The 18,096-nt window shown below is 43.9% G+C and overlaps 1 protein-coding gene across 1 annotated transcript in view; it reads left to right on the forward strand.

Annotated features, from left to right (window-relative positions):
• Positions 1–12,701, forward strand: part of wdr7 (WD repeat domain 7) — a 366,561-nt gene extending 353,860 nt beyond the window's left edge. Inside the window, exons 29-30 of the mRNA XM_083642120.1 lie at positions 5,290–5,394; positions 9,879–12,701. Of these exons, the coding sequence (XP_083498246.1) occupies positions 5,290–5,394; positions 9,879–10,082 (309 nt within the window). The 3' untranslated portion in view covers positions 10,083–12,701. The remainder of the gene's footprint in view (positions 1–5,289; positions 5,395–9,878) is intronic.
• The last annotated feature ends 5,395 nt before the right edge of the window (positions 12,702–18,096 follow it).

An 18,096-nucleotide genomic window follows, 5' to 3' on the forward strand; every position in this document is an offset into this window, starting at 1 on the left:
ACATCAAAGTCTGGACAGACATGGATGGCGACTGCTCACTTGTTGGCGGAAGCATATATCCGCGGTGCGGTCGTATATATATATATATATATATATTTTTTTTTATTCCAGTTTATTTTCTTTCACATTCTGTTTGTTCCATTTAATTTTTTTTAAGGGTTAGGATCGATATTTTTATTATATATTTTTTATGATGACTTAACTCGCTCAGACAGAAGTGAAAAAAACAACTTTTGAGGTGACGTAAGGCTCCCACGCAAGACCACCACCCCAATCGAAAGCGTAATTTCTCTAGTCCTATTTTACAATTATGAAATCATTTAGGTTACTACAATAATTAGGTCCATTTTGATTTTGATAATTATGACTACTTTGATCAATTTCATCCGAATTTCGGAAAATTCTGTAATATTCCATGTTTTGCAGTTGATTCCATTTTTATTACCAAATTCCATGATTCCGTCCGTTTTTTCCGTTTTGCGGAAACCATATGGCCATATGACCATATACCTTTGGGTTGTGGACAAAACAAGACATTTGAGCACGTCATCTTGAGCTTTGGGAAACACTGATCCACATTTTCTGACATTTTATCGACCAAACAACTAATTGAGAAAATAATCGACAATTAAAATAAGCGTTAGTTGCATCCCTAAAGGGTTGAGCAAGGGATGAGGGTGATGGCAGAAAGAGCAGGAGAGGAAAGAAAGCAAAATAATTTGGCTGTTACCTCGGCAACACTGCTGTCACCAAACAGGGTTCAGCCCACAGGAGGAGAGATGAGGTTTTCATTTCATTGCGTTATGTTTTGTCTTCTTTAAGGCAGCTCCAGCCCCGAGGCCACGCGTCTTAATCTCATCTGGAGGTGGGACTCTGTAATCTCAATCGCGGGCTGAGGCGCGCGGGGGGGAGGGGTTATTGCGTTACACGCCCTGCATCTGGTGGGACGCTTTATTGCGTTACGCACGCAGCACGGCGCTTTATTCTGTCCCCTGAGCTCTGAGAGCCAATGGAAGCATCTGTCGGCCAGAAGCCCCCTCCACCCCCCACATACACACACACACACACACACACACACACACACACACATATCTTATGGAATTATCTCCTCCAAAACCACACACACTGTCAGGGACAATCCTGCACTAGAGAGATGTGTGTGTGTGTGTGTGTGTGTGTGTGTGTGTGTGTGTGTGTGTGTGTGTGTGTGTGTGTGTGTGTGTGTACGGTAGGGCTTGGCAATAAAACAATATCTCGGCGATAGACACTTCATCAATACAATAAGAAAATAGTTTGATGTATATCGATATGTCACTTGATAAGTGACACTCAAACATTCAATCAAACAAATCCTAAAGTTCCCACCCGAACATATTTATTACACAGCTGCTACACTCAATTTGTGTTTTTAATTGTGTTAACATTACAATTATTACCTGTGTGCCTTCATAAATAAAATGGTTAAAGTCAACCTTTTTTCTCGTGGTGATGAGAAGATCTGTAGGAAGTATAGGTATTTTAGCTTGCCAGACTCTCCCAGCAAAGGGGCTGGGAGAGTCTGGCTGAGGACGCTTTCTATTGTGGACTAGAGGGCAAAAGGCTCTTTACAGCCATCCACCGAACGTACTGTACCATGCAGGCTGCTTCATTGCATAATCCACATCAATCGTTTTCAGCGTGTAGCAACGAGCTAGCGACTAGCGCTGCTGTTGTTATTGTTTCAAAGGCAGCGGCGTAGACATTTGAGCTCGGCAGATTCCACACGTACAGCAGCAGAGGCATACAGGTTCCACATGGGGGACGTGGAAAAGAAATCCAAATATGGTCGGAGCGGGTCAGAGCCAGAGCCGTGCATGTATAGAAGAGTCGCGACATCTCCATTCAGTCCAATGAGTGAATGGAAACTCAAGAGTTCCAGGAAGTAAGGTCCTGGATTAAGCAGCACTGTCGAGTTGCAGCAAAATGGACAGTTTGCGTTGTACTTCGAAAGTTGTTATTATTATTTTTTTAATCAAATTGTACATTATTAGCTTTATTTTAGCATTCAAAAGTAGCACGAGACCCCTTGCTGGCTGTTCATTGGCTAATGAGTCACGCATTTTGGTCCTCCGCTGACGCCACTCTCTCTCTAGAGGACAGTCTAGTCGGAGCCAATTGCAGAGCTTGCAGGGAGCGGAATGGGATTTCCATCCGGCACCGACTGAAATGGTCGACACCAATGAGAGAGCTAAGTCCACCATGCTGCTTCAACCCAGTCAGACTACTGTATAGGTTGATCATTGTTGCTAGCTGGCGCTCGCCCCTGCATGTGGGGTGCAGAGGAGATCTGATATCATTGATGATGTCATCTCTGACATCATCGGCGCATGATGACATCACCATCTGCTTGGCCATGTGCCGGGGATGATGACATCCCAGTGAGGTCACTTGCATCTATCAGGTCAGTGCTCACTGCCCAGGCGGGATTTGAACCGCGGCCTTCCCGGGACGAGGCGACAGCTTTATCACTGCACCACCGTGCCTCAGATTCATTTATTAAGGACTGCACAACAAAGTCGGCAGAATTTGCTTTCGGTACAGCAATTGTTATAGCACATGAATATTGTGTCAGCATGAGACATTACAGTACATAGACAGACATATGGCAACATAAATACAGAACATTCAACATATACATTGCTGGAGAGGTATGCAGTGAGGTTTCAGAGGTGAGTGGAGTTCAGAAACCTGATGGCAGTGGGGAAAAAACTGTTTTTGAATTGGGTTGTTTAAGGTGGAAATGGATCTGTAGCGCCGTCCAGAGGGCAACAGTTGGAACAGGTGATTGGCTGGGTGAGATGGGTCAGAAACTATTTTTTGTGCTCTTGTGATTGTCCGTTTATGGTAGCGAGTGTCTAGTGATGGAAGTGGTGTACCTATGATTTTTGAAGCTTTTTTTATTAGTTGGAGTTTGTTGCGTGAGTGACTGTCCAGATTGCCGTACCAGATGGTTATGGATGAGGTGAGGATGCTTTCAAGGATGGCTGTATAGAACTGGAGGAGCAGATTGCATTTTACTTTGAATTTTTTGAGCTGCCGGAGGTGAAATAGTCTTTGATTGGCTTTTTTGATTATGTGACCGGTGTTATTGTCCCATTTGAGTGTGTTGCTGATGTGGGTGCCCAGGAATTTGTATGTGTCTGTGGTGGTTATGGCTTGTCCGGAGATATAGAGGGGTGTCTTGGGGGGTGGGTTCGGTCTGAAGTCTGTGATGATTTCTTTGGTTTTGGAAGAGTTGAGATGTAGGTTATTGTCCTGGCACCAAGTGACCGCTTGGGCCACTTGATTACGGTAGTGATCTTCGTTATTGTTGGTGATGAGTCCGGTTATGGTGGTGTCGTCGGCATATTTGAAAAATGAAACTGAGCTGCGGTGGGATGTAAGGAGGTTGGTGTAGATCAGTGATTCCCAACCTGTGGGCCGCGGCCCCCTGGTGGGCCGCGAAGGTATTGCAAGTGGGCCGCCAAATCATTTCCAAAAAAGTATGATTTTTGAAGAAAAAAAAAATCGGAAAAAAAAAAAAAAAATTGTTAAAGATTTTGAAAAATCATACTTGAAAAAGTATGATTTTTGTTTCTTTGATGTTATTGCTTTTGCTTGAATTGAAGTTTCATCTTTACATCATCTTTATATTGGGTTTGTGTTTATTTGTAACCCTATCGATTTAATGGGCTTTCTTCTGATATTTGGATTTTGTTTGGATCTGATATTGGATGTCAAATTGTTATGAGAATGCATTTTTCCATTGTTGAAGGATACCGTTATTTATTAATCATTTGTTAATTAGCCTGTTACAGACAGCCCCTTGCTTGTCATTTCTGACATCTGTGTGGTGCTGATGGACAGCTCCTTGAATGATTGGGTGTGTGTGTGTGTGTGTGTGTGTGTGTGTGTGTGTGTGTGTGTGTGTGTGTGTGTGTGTGTGTGTGTATATGTGTGTGTGTGTGTGTGTGGACAGCTCCTTGAAAACTGTAATACTGAAGGTGTTGCAACATGTTACAGGTGCTGTGTTAGTGACTGTGGAGCTTCCAACATGTTTCTCCTGTATTCAGTTCAGTCCTTTATGTTCAATTTTCAATAAAAAAGTGCTCTGAGAACGCATTATATGGCCTTTGTATTTATGGGGTCGGAGGTGGGCCGCGAACATTTTTGAGACATAAAAGTGGGCCCTGAGTTGGAAAAGGTTGGGAACCACTGGTGTAGATGGAGAAGAGCCTGGGGGAGAAGACGCAGCCCTGGGGGGCACCAGTACTGAGGGTCAGAGGGCAGGACAGGAGGCTGCCTATCCTGACCCTCTGACGCCTCCGCCACAGAAAGCTTCTGATCAGATAGCAGAGGGAGAGGGGAATGTTCATGTGTGTCATCTTTTGGAAAAGTTTGACCGGGTCTATGGTGTTGAAAGCGGAACTGAAATCTATGAAAAGGGTGCGGATGTAGGTGTTCCAGGTGAGTCCAGGTGTTGTAGTGAACTGTGCAGGGCCAGGTTGACAGCATCTTCAACTGATCTGTTGGGGCGGTATGCAAATTGATGAGTGTCCAGCAGGGGGGAGGTGAGTTGTTTCAGGAGGGAGAGGGTGATGAGTGTGATGGGGCGGTAGTCGTTGAGGCAGGTGATTTGATTGGATTTGGGTACTGGGATGATAGATAGAAACCTTGGCACAGTCTGGAACAGTACAGTGGTGTAGCATGGAGTTGAATAGTCTGGTGAATGGGGGGGGCGAGTTGCTCTGCACAGTGGAACAGAGTAGCACTGTCATCCTCTTGAGCACCTTGACCAGAACGTTCTAAACACCTGGTCTTTATCAAGAAAATAGGTAATTAAAAATGATCAGTAATGATCGATATCCACCGATATGAACTGTTTCATATCGATACATGTTTTGTCTCTATCGCCCAGCCCTAGTCTATGCTGTCTGTGAAGGAGAACAGGTGTTTGAGACAAAAAAGAAAGTGTGTGTCTAATTGAGGAACAGACCGTTCCTTCCTCGTTGTGTGTGTGTGTGTGTGTGTGTGTGTGTGTGTGTGTGTGTGTGTGTGTGTGTGTGTGTGTGTGTGTGTGTGTGTGTGTTATAATGTTGTTGTGCATTGTCCCTGACAAACTAATAAAATAAAATAAAAAAATAAACACGATGTTCCCTTCTTCTGTCCATTTGGTTTCATGTTGTGCTCTCTCTCTCTCTCTCTCTCTCTCTCTCTCTCTCTCTCTCTCTCTCTGTCTCTCTCTCTCTCTCTCTCTCTCTCTCTCTCTAGAACATCCACGGGCATAAGGGTCCAATCACAGCGGTGTCGTTCGCCCCTGACGGCCGTTACCTAGCAACATACTCCAACGCCGACAGCCACATCTCCTTTTGGCAGGTAACTAGTACACACACACAGATACACACACACACACACACACACACACACAGACATACATACACACACACACACACACACACACACACACACACACAGTCAGACATACAACACACACACACACACACACACACACACAGTCAGACATACAGCGGCGTGCCTGACCAAGTTGGTGCCCTAGGCAAGATTTTTGCGTCGTCTCAGCTTCTGTGAATTATGCGAATATTCTCTCTTTTCTTTTTTACTCCTCTATGACAGTAAACTGAATATCTTTGCGTTGTGGACAAAGCAAGACATTTGAGGACGTCATCTTGGGCTTTGGGAAACTGATCGACATTTTTCACAATTTTCTGAAGAAAAAGAATCGACAATTAAAATAATCATTCGTTTCAGCCCTATTAACGAGTCTGATTTTTTTTTGACTACCGTAATTTAATTTTAAAGCCTTAAAAGTCTTAACCCGCATACAGGTTAGGATTGTATTATTATTATTTATTTCTAACGGCCCGTCTGTAAACAATGTTTCAAAGCTGCAGGCGAAGGGAGCTTATCACGTCCAGCTTTTTACCGATAAATATCCAGAGTTGTTCAAAGAGCAACAGCTTAGCGGATGTGATAGATAACATTATTACCTTCCCTCAAATGTGAGTGCTGCTGGCGTTTTGACCCACAAGTAGGCCAAGGTCATTTTTTAGTTTTTTACAGATTCTGAAATGGCAGACTGTAAGCTTTCAAATGATGTGTCACACATTGTCATCTGAAAAAAGAAGGAGATATGCTTATTTGAATGTTCACACTCTGAAAAGCAACAAGCTGAGAAATCGGCCCTCAAAGTTGGAGAAGTTTTTCACACCTGAGGCAGCCAGGTAATGGGGGAGTGAACAATAGCTGCTCATTTTTACATTAACCACTCCCCATCCACTCCAGCTGATCACTGTCACTCCACTGACACACTGGGAGACAGTCCACAAGTAAGACAATGATAGAATGTAGGACTGTTTTGGTCATGGGTTTCATACACTTTCTGTAATAAAACGCAAAGCAAAAATCTTAACAAATGGGGTAGGCGTGGTCTAATTTTGAGGTATCCATGCTTTTATCACTTCTCATCTGGATTATTGTAATTATTATTACTTGTGTGCCTATTATGTTCTTTTTGGGCTCCTTGTGCAGAGCAAATTCCCTGAGGGGCAATAAAGGTTTCATTCATTCATTCATTCATATAATAAATAATAATAATAATAATAATAATAATAATAATAATAATAATAATAATAATAATAATAATAATAATAATAGGATATAATATGAATAAGGATTTGATAAGGGAGTTCAGAAGCTGCTGAACAAAAATAAAAAACAGAAAGACATTGGTTTCAGACTGTGGTTCAGCTCAAGCTAGTTAAGTAGCAACCAGCAGATACGACAAACACACAAACACACACACATACACACACCGTGGCTAGCAGGCCTCGCTAGCACGCTAACGTTTTCTTTTGTTCTCAACAAGAGATGGTTGTGATGGGGGTATGCTAGCAGTAAATACAGAGGTCGGTAGTTGTTGTTTTTTCAAACAGTCGCTTCTTTCCTTCAATATTCTTTGTTACTCTTCGACTACTGCACACGTCAAAACATGCTAAAACATTTATATTATACAATCTATGGCTAAAACACACATCTATCCATAACTAGATGCTTGCACAGTCCTAAAACAGAAACAAAACGTAATGTTAGGGCTCATGATTAAATACTCACCAAACTCACCACCAAACCAAAGGAGGAAAAGCCAGAAGGTGCTTCACTGCACTGCTGCAGGCGTCAGTAACTCCCATAATGTTGTCTGTGTTCTGCGCGATGTTGTCAGATGAAGTTGCGGACCGCACTCGCAGATAAAGTTGAAAGAATCTTACTTAATCCAACAAGATCATCTCACGGGAAACACTAAGGTTACAGCTGGCGTTCCTTGTGAATTCTGCGCGTCCTCCACGTTGTGTCAGGAATGTAAACAAAAGCCGAATAGCCAATCGAAACTCTGTATGCAAATATAAGACTGAGCCCTTTGTTCAGCTCCTTCAGCTCGTTTCCAGCAGTAAAACAACTCGAGTTTTATTGAACAAGATTAACATTATTTAATGACCCCAAAACATCGTCATTTTAGATGGAATGGATAGTTCAAATACGCTATGGTGTACTACTGTGAAAATTGAAAAAACACAAGAAATAGACTTTAGAACCCGCTAGTGGAAAACTGATACACCCGAGTTGCGGTCCCTACCAACAGCAGCTGTCACAAATAAGTCGTCAAACAAGTGTTATTTCTTTGTGACAAGCAACTTTTTTTTCCAGCGTCGAGTTTGATGAGGAAATGCGCTGAATATGAGCGACGCGGACCCTCTGCCAACAAGTAACCAGCTGCAACAATCAGTCACTTTCTAAATCATTTGACAGCGGGGCATTCAAAAATAAGGTGGATACAATACAGCTCAACAACAATGGAGCCCTGCAATAGTGGCATTTATGTGTATGGATTTTTTTTTTGTGAAAGCGCTTGAGGTAACTTCAACTATTTATTAGCCTCTACTAGCATTTACCATCTATAGATTCTATACTATGATCATGCTGCATTTCTATTGGTTGTTATCAGATGTCGTCGTAGCTGTCAGCCTGAATTTCTGACACTGTCAGAATTGGTCCTAGGCTATCTGTGCTCACAGACTGTGACAACGGCCGTCTTTGAACCTCTCTCACTGCACGACGCAAGACGAGCATTTTTGTTGTAGCCACGAACCAAAGATATCTCCACGCTTCTTTCACGTTGGTCATCTTTCGTCTGAGACAGCCCAAAATCGCACACTGTGAAGGGGGCTTTAGGGTCCTTTCACACCTACCTCGTTTGGTCCGGACTTTCACATTTTTCAGTTTGCTCAGATCCAAAATGACGGGTGTGAACCCCCCCCCCCGGACCAAACAGCCCACCCTCCGGATCAAACTGGACCCTGGTTTGGTTCATTTGCAGTTCACATTCTTTGGATGGTTCGGACTTTTGGACCAAGTAGAGGAATTCTGGCTCTAGAGTACCGCAGGAACGAATCCTAAGACCTGCCTGAGACCCAGATGTTCCGGGTTCCCTTGTCGGCAAATCAATGGGATTTTAGTATGTGGATTTTGGTTAGATGCCTGAAATAAGGTCTGTGGTTTATAAAAGTTTATGAAACTGAGATCTTTGTGTTCATCATCTTCGCAAATGAGGACCACCTTTATGACTTTACGATTTTCAGAAAGCGCAAATCATAAAAGTGGCCATCTAACCAAAATCCCCATACAAAAATCCCATTGACTTCCAGGAACCAGGAAGTGCATGACTTCTGGGTTGGCCTGCGGTACTTGTCAGAGGAAAAAGTAAAAATTAGCCGCGGTGACACATGGGAAGAGGAGACTACGTTTTTAATTGAAATATGGTCCGATGACGTTATAAAAAAACAAATGAAAATGACGATGAGAGAGAGAGAGGATAATGAGAGCAATGCCACCATCAATAGTGGCAAACAAATTAATCTGTTCATTCATTTTTCTCCGTTATAAGGCAAAGCGTAATAAACACAAGCGAGCATGCACGCGCACACACACACACACACACACACACACACACACACACACTCACTCACTCACTCACTCCTTGACTTCTTCCCAGAACTGTTATTTTGAATGAAAGGTCTTTACGACCTCTGACACGACTGTCTGCGGACACACACACACACACACACACACATGCACGCGTGCGCGCACACACACACACACACACTAATGGCATTACTGTAAGTATAAACCGCGGCTAGCGCGCCGGCCGGACGACTGCTGTGGTAATGAGCTGGCAGACGCTGTGTCGGGGTGTGTGTGTGTGTGTGTGTGTGGTGGTGGGGGGGGGGGGGGGGTGACTGTCTCCAGCCAGGAAGGGGAGGGGCGGGGCTGTCTGCTCAGGAACTGATAGAGTTTCTACTCTATATACACACACACATACACACCCTCTCTCTCTCTCTCTCTCTCTCTCGTAGGCCTTTTCCATGGCACCTTTGGCCGCATTAAGCCATGCCACAGCGCGTTGATATCACTTTCCAGTACATTTGTATGTGCCAACCCATGTCGCACCGTGCCCGAGATGGGCGGGGCCAAAGCGTGTCTCATCCGCCTCCAACCGAGCTGTCCACTAAGTTATCAATATAAAGTGATGTATATATTATTACACTGCCTGGGTGGTACACACAGTGAATTTAATTTTCAGTAAATTATGTAGAGAATTGCAATATATCGCAATATGTAATGTATCCCAATGTATCGTGATACGTATCGTATCGTGAGGTCCTTGCCAATACCCAGCCCTACTGGAGAGTGGAGAGGAAGACGTTACAGTATGGAGACACTGTTGCCATGCAAAACATTGCCATGCATGGATTCACCTCCACCACCAATCTTCTCCCCCTCCTCAGATGAACACCAGTCTCCTGGGCAGTATCGGCATGTTGAACTCGGCCCCTCAGCTGCGCTGTATGAAGACCTACCAGGTCCCCCCGGTGCAGCCCGCCTCCCCGGGCTCCCAGAACCACCTGAGGCTGGCCCGCATCATCTGGACCTCCAACCGCAACCTCATCCTGATGGCCCACGATGGCAAGGAGCACCGCTTCATGGTCTGACCCCAGCTGCCCATCTGCTCCATGGTGAGACCAGAGCCACTGAACAGAGAGTGGCGCTAAGGGAAGTCCAAAAATGCTTGATCGTCACGTGATGCAAGAATAGTTCCAAGAAGTACGTGGTGGGTCGTTTGAATGCATAAAATAATGCTGATAATATAGAATTTGATTCTTTAAATGTCTTACCCCTTCAAACTACACCACAAACGGTCCATTCTGCTGCTTAACTCATTGAATGCCAGCCACTTTTGGAGAACGGACGCTCCCAGTGCCAGAGTTTCAGAGCGTTTTCAGTGATTTCTCGAGGCCCACAGAATATTGTGTGATATTACTATGTAAACACTGAACACGCACAAAGAACGATGAGACTCTATTCTATCATCTGCAAAAAAAAGTTTATTGATCCCATTTTCCGTTCTTTAGTTATGAGCCGGAGAAAATAGCTTGATTCATCCAAAAACCAATTTTTTTCTAGAAGCTGAGATAATTGGCCTTTTGTGAAATTCAACATTTCAAGCACATCACTGACTCTGAAGCTTGCTGCTGGTGGGCATCGGATATTCTGGCTTGCGTTTGTCAATCCTGTCCTGCTGCCTGGGTCTGTCTGGGTGTTGCGTGCTGCTCTGCGTAACGTGCAGTAACGTGCTTCAGCATATCGATGCATACGGATGCGATGCGATTTCCGTTTCCATAACGACTTCTTCTTTGTTTTTTCCTTGCCTTTCTGTTATGTGGAGAGCACTGTCGCCACCTAAGGGTTCTGTAAAATAGGTTAGACACATCCAATAGCTCTCATATTGTAAGAGGCGATGTAAGAGGCTTAGATCGACACCCCCCCGTCAAAAAACGCAATTGACGAACATGTCCGTCCTTGGCACTCTACGTTACTATTTGAAATGACGAACATGTCCGTCCTTGGCACTCAATGAGTTAATCCAGAACCTTACTTCCGGGAACTATTGCGAGGTCAAAAAAAAATGGAGATGACGCAACTCTCATATCTATGGCTCTGGGTCTAACCAGCTCCGGATCCGCTCCCAGACCAATCCCGCTCCCAATTTAGGGTTTTGCCCCATGGCCAAGCTGCAAAGTGGAAAAATAATGGATTTACTTCCAGAAGTTGGCAGTCACAATATGTGTGCATTCTACTGTAGTCCAAAACACAAAGTCACCAAGTGAAAAGGTTTGTGATTTTGAAAGTGAAGGGTGGGATTATAATGGCCATGATGAACTAAAGCCGTGGTTCTCACACATTAGAGTCACAGACCCCATTTGATGAGATTGTCTCTCTTGGACCCAAATCTGAGAATATGTTCATTGTCAGATATGCTTTTGACCCGGGTACCATGACCATGTGTATTGAAAGTAGAGCCATAACAGTGAAACTACCATCAACAGTCATTCTTCTACATTCTCTAATTGTGTTAATTTCTTGTAAATTAAATATGATGAAATTTAAGATTTAAGATCTGGGGACCCGCTGGAAACCCCTGAGGGACCCCTGGTGGTTCCCCAGTCCCCACATTGAGAACCACTGAGCTAAAGGTCAGACTGAGAATCATTTCAGGTTAAAAATCTGAAGTTATGAATTGCAGCTTGGCCAGAAAATGTTTTAGTTTTTATTTTGCTTCCACACTGATTGTTGTTGTTAGAACTTCACTCTGTAACTAGGATATTAATTGGCCATAATAGACGGCTTGTTTACATTATTTACTGTTTGGTGTATTGTTGTTGTGTTGATTCAGTTTTGTTTACACCTTCTTGTCATTCCTATTTATTTGCTATTTTCACCCGCATGCCACAACTAGACAGAGTTGACTATTATTGTGGTAACAAAAGAAAAGCTAATATTTCAAAGTGCTGGTGTACCATAATGTTTAATATTATATTGCTTGTATTCAATCATGTTTGATATCTTGCTGTTGTACAGTATGTAGAGTGTCATGTATAAGGCTCAATGCCTACCACATACATTCCTTCATTATGTGTCAGCTGTGGTTGACTTGAGACACAGCTTACCTTGTGCTATGTAGTCATTTCTTTTCACCTACAATTTCCTCATATTTTTAACCAACACATTCGACATTCTCACAACCAACCGGTCAAAAACTGACGTTTGGTCAGGACTAGTTCTTGGTTACCAACTCGGGCTGGGGGGCGATAGCGAGAGAAGCAAAAAAAAAACTTGGTTGGGTTTAGGGGGGGAAAGCAACTTTGTTGGGGTCATGTGACTAGGGGTCATGTGACTAGGGGTCACGTGACTCGTGACTAGCCGTCGCCTCCCCACACTGTTGATATGTTACCTTCCTCATCAAGTGGCGGCAAGGCGTCAGTGTTTGACGGGTTGGAGAGAGAACGGGTTGGTTCTAACAGGCTTTCCAAAACATGAGAAAAGTTGTAGATGAAAGATAGAAAAGATTAATATTAGCTTTTCCTTTTTTTTTTTTTTTTTTTTTACCACAATAATATATAAACATCCCAGAGGGTGACTCAAAACGAAAGCAACCTATCATCACATCCCTGTGTGATTTGTGACCGTTTTATCTGCTTGCTAGCAAGTGTTGTCTTTATTTCAATTAGCGATGCAAAATGAATGCATCCTATTATTAAATCAAGGTTAAATCAACCTACTGCAACTCTTGTGTGGTGTTACTTTGTGTCCAGACTATTAGGAATAGTTGGTTTTGATACAGTGATAGGGACGCAAAATGGATGCACCCTGATTTCAAATGGTAGGATCAAGTTTCCTTTGCTGGAATGAACCATTGCTAGTGGATTGTCTGTTGTTGATGTGAAAATATACCCCCCCGCTGCCCTCCTGAGGCCCTTGGTACAGTCCAACCCCAATAAGAGAAGTAGACACTTTACACATATGAACTGTGTGTGTGTTTGTGTGTGTTTATCACAGTTTATGCTTTTAGGCACCTTGGAAGCTTTCCATCCTCCAAGCTTCACACAGAGGTGTGTGTGTGTGTGTGTGTGTGTGTGTGTGTGTGTGTGTGTGTGCGTGCGTGCGTGTGTGTGCACGTGCGCTTGTTTACACCCAAGTGTATTTTCACCATTAAACACACACTCTCTCAGTTCATGCTCCTCTTCCTAAAAGCAGCACTAAGATCCTCCCAGGCTGCTAACGTCTCTGATGTCTTGCAAACAGTTATGAACCATGTTATGAACATGTTAGGAACATGTTATGAACCATGTTATGAACATGTTATGAACAGTTATGAACATGTTATGAACAGTTATGAACATGTTATGAACAGTTATGAACCATGAACTGCCTTTGGAAAATCACCCTCAGGCAAAACAATAAAAAAAAAAACACACCAGCGGAACGGGGCCTTCAACCAGCCAGCTGGGCCACTTCTCTGCACAGATGTGATCCGACTGTGGGCCTGAACATCTCCTTCACACAGTCAACAACGTCTGCTCTGCACCATGTCCCCAAATCCTCCAGCACTTCCTTGGCTTCCTCTATTGTGGTGGACTCTGATGATGCTACTAATTCCAGTTGATGATTACAAGATCTTCCAAGAATCATCAGCCTTTGGAGAGCGACCTTGCTGTGATCATCGTGATCGCTCTTTGTAATTGCCGGCATTGCTGACATTCTCTGCTGATGTCACCAGGTTGCTGTTTGTGTATTTCTTGGTATCGACCATTATCCAGCAACAACCATGTCATTCTTCTTGCCTAGATTTCCCAAGAATATTTTACATCCCACATTTAGGGCAGAGGTGACACGCGTTCAATATCACTGCGCTTCTCCTCTTGGGGAGATGATGCAACCTCTGAGCAAGCGGGCAGCTTTCTGCGAGGTGCTTTTCTTTCATGCCACTTTCAACAGAGCCTTTTCAAAAGGTTCCTCACGTCTTGCCAGGTAGTCTCCTGCTTTCCTTGGTTGCCCCCAGCTCCCCTGATCTTCTGTCCCCCAGGTGGTTTGATCTGGGTCTCTCCATCAGCCGTTTGTTCATCTCAATGCAAGTCTTAAGTTGTCACAGAACTTGCTCAGTGTAGTTTCTCTTCAGAGGCTTTCAGGAACTCTCTCCACAGCCTTCGTAAGTTATTCCTGGAGTTGCAATCGCCTCCCTTCATCCGGCCTGGTGTCTGATTTGGCCTTCTTCTCCGGGACAGACTAAATGTCCTTCATGGGCCTACCTCCCCAGAATTAATTGCGGTCCGATGAAGACCATCCATCGGTGAATGTGAAAACGTTGAATTACATCCCCAAGGATGGTTGTTATTACGGTTATGGTTAGGCGAGTAAAACAATGTGGTTGAGCTTGGGGTTAGGGCTGGGTCCTGGTTAAATAAGAAAATACATTTAAAATACATTTAATCTAATGTAAAACGTTTTTCTTATTTAACCATGACCAAAGCCGAACCTTAACAAAGTTATTTTACTTGTCTAACAATAACTGTAACAACCGTTGTAACAACGAAAATAAAAAACAATGAAATGTGTTTGAAGAGACGGGTGCTCGCCTTCGTCGGACCGCATTGCATTCTGGGGATGCAGGGCCAGGAAGGGCATTTAGTCTCTCCCCTTCCTCTCCTGTCTTACTGTCTTCTAAAACATCCCTTGCGTCACATCCAACACCTCCTCTAAATCTTTATCAAAGTCCAGTCGGTCTTCTGCTGTGGTCGCAGGTCATCTCTCTCTCCTTACTCGATGTCCTTAAACCTCTCCCTCTCCTCCAATCATCAGCCGTCTTGTGTTGCCTCCTCTGCTGCTGGAGACCCAGGCTGCTGGAGAGCCAGGCTGCTGGAGAGCCAGGCTGTGGAGAGCCAGGCTGTGGAGAGCCAGGCTGTGGTTGGACTCCCTAGCTTCTGTTTGATCTGCGGTGTCGTCATCTTTACCCGATAGATCTTCAGCCTTCTCTTGTTCTTGCAGATTTTCTCTTGTCAGTCATTCTCCTCTGCTCCCATTTGACTTTGAGGATTATCTCTACATTTAAATGTGTCCGTCCGTCCATCTTCAACCACTTATCCGGGATCGGGTCGCGGAGGTAGCAGTTCCAGAGGGGACCCCAAGCTCCCTTTTCCCTGGGCACATCAGCCAGCTCTGACTGGGGGATCTCGAGATGTGATCTCTTCACCTAGCCTTCATGAATGTGTATAAATATAAATATCTATGAGAAAAGCTTTGTAATGTAGCTTGGTGTTAGAGGTCTTCACGGGTCCAAAGTCACGGACCCGGACCCTAATGGACCCGGGGAATTTGTGCCCGAACCCGTAATGGACCCGTCTATTATTAGACATCTGAGACCCGGCCCCGTTCAGAACCGATAAATGTCGGACCTGGACCCGGCCCCGTACAGATCCGAGACATACCGAGGCAGAGACTAGTGGTGTCGACGTCAAAGTTGCTTGTTAACTGCTACAAGTTGTATATCAAATTAAACTTTGTGCATCTTTATTAACTAACGTTATAGTATTCTCACCTGGTTGATGCTGCCTAATGCTAGTTTGATAGTACAGTGGCAGTCTCTCTATGCTACCGCCGTTCCTTCACCCAAAAACACACACAACAGCGCTAGAAACAATCACATACATGTTGTGACTTGTGTACTCACCATGCGATCATCGAATAATAATCCAAAAGTACGGGAAACAGTCATCTTCAATTAAATCCATAGCGAGAGGAGCCAGCAAGAGGGTTACCTCTTTGCAACGAAAATCACTTCCTCGTTTGCCTGAGGCGCATGTGTACGCATGTGGTGGTCACATGCACCTCATGTAAACGAGGAAGTAATTTTCATTGCAGATGGGAACGCTCTTTGCTAGTTATTTTCTCTATGGATTTACTTGCAGTTTGTGACAACAAGCCTCACGTGTGCTGTTTTGATTTCTCTCGTGATCAGCGCTGATCGCCGGGTCCACTCGGGTCTTATTGGACGTGGCATTTCACTGTCAGAGCCCCGAGACCCGTGACAATCGCTACCGGAACCGACCCAGACCCGGAGGCACTTCTTTTGAATGGACCCAGACCCGGCCGGGTCCGGGTCCGGGTCGGAACCTCGGGTATTCGGGGGGTCGGGCATACCCGAAGACCTCTACTTGGTGTTAATCTTGTACAGTGCCCATCTGTCTTGTTTGGTGTATTTGTTGTGGCTAGTGTGGCGTCTGCTAGGCACTGGGTTGTTTAGATGAGTGCATTGCCTGTTTAAGTAGAATCTTGAATACCATCAGCTTTAAAAGCTGGTTTAGGGATGAACTTTTTATTTTAACACGAAAAACAAAAAAGACTAAAATTCAAGAAGTGTAATTAAGTCTGTGAGCTCTTTAATAGTAGACCAAAGGCACATTCACATCCCCTCTTATGCACACTAGAAATATTGTGCACTCATTTCTAGCATGCCTCGCACGCTTGGCACAGCTTGTGAGCGCACATGCACATTGAGCTGTGTGCATGGAACCCCGCACCTTATTATAGTAGTGAGTCTCTGCATCTGTCCGTAATGTTAGCATTCATTCCTCATTAAATATCACTGAGTACTAGCAGGTGCAAGCTAGCACATTAGCTTGAAGCTAGCTATAACCACAGTTCTTAATTAGGAATTTAACTGTGCAAACATGTTGTTTTGTCCACAAGTGTGCAAATAAATAAAACATATTCCTTCATGTTTTTCAGCTCAGAGAGAATCTTGTTGATATCAGATTGAGAATGAGTTTAGATGTTTAAATGACTTTGCTTGTTGTGACTGTTGGAAGCGGCTGGTGTGTGTCTGAAGAGCTCAGTTTTAATTTAGTGTGTTCTCCTCTGTGAACTATCTTTTCTACTCTACTCCTCTCGCCTCTCTCCTGTCAGTTTCATTAGTGCTGTCAGAAAGCTTCTAACACCGTCACACACCTGTAAACCCAGCGTGTCAAAGCTTTTTCACAACTTCCTTCAAAAAAATAAAAAATCTGTTTTTAACCCAGTGGCTTGTCAGACGGCTTTTTGAAGACACGCACGCACGCACGCACGCACACACACACACACACGTCTCAGAGAGCTTGGAGATCTTAACAACAGTTTCAAAGAGTCTGTTTTTGGCAGCTTCTCCAGGGAAAATGAGTGAGAGTAAAAGGAAAGGAAAAGAGAGTAGGCTATAGCTCAGGTCACTCACCTTGAAAAAAGAGGGTTCTTCACAGGTTCTTTCGGGGGGTGATTCTTTTTTCAATAAAATAACTGGAAGATCTGATGAGGGGACTTGAAGAGTCCTTTAAAACCTTGCTAGGATCTTTACAACACCATGAAGTTATATCTATGGGGAACCATTTTTGCATGTTGCAAACCTCTCAAAAAGGCAATCATAAACAGTTCTCTAGAATAATGTGATGCTATGGATAATCAACCCATTCTCTCTCCCAAATGGTCAAATACTGACTTTTGGTCAGGACCCCATGGCATAATTTCTTAATAACATCCTTTTTCTTAATTTCTCAATGTGCAGGGTAGTCCAATATATTTCTATAGAACTCCCACAACATGCAGGGTAGTCCAATATATTTATATAGAACTCCCACAACCTGCAGGGTAGTCCAATATATTTCTATAGAACTCCCACAACCTGCAGGGTAGTCCAATATATTTCTATAGAACTCCCACAACCTGCAGGGTAGTCCAATATATTTCTATAGAACTCCCACAACCTGCAGGTAGTCCAATAGACTTCTATAGAACTCCCACAACGTGCAGGGTAGTCCAATATATTTCTATAGAACTCCCACAACCTGCAGGTAGTCCAATAGACTTCTATAGAACTCCCACAACCTGCAGGTAGTCCAATAGACTTCTATAGAACTCCCACAATCTCTGAAATCGACGCCACAGGAGTGTGACAATGAAATAAAACAGTGGCCAGTAAGGACTCCTAAACATTTGTCTTATTGAACCACAAACCAAATGTTCACAGATGCTCCAAGAAGTGCTGCTCACCACTTATTGTACTTCTTGGAGCAACATGGCTACAGTGCAGATTTCAGCTAAAAACAGGGTATAAATGAGGCCTGGCACTAACATGTGTTTTCT

The sequence above is a fragment of the Poromitra crassiceps genome (assembly GCF_964638095.1).
Source record: "Poromitra crassiceps genome assembly, chromosome: 8".
Lineage (NCBI taxonomy): Eukaryota > Metazoa > Chordata > Actinopteri > Beryciformes > Melamphaidae > Poromitra > Poromitra crassiceps.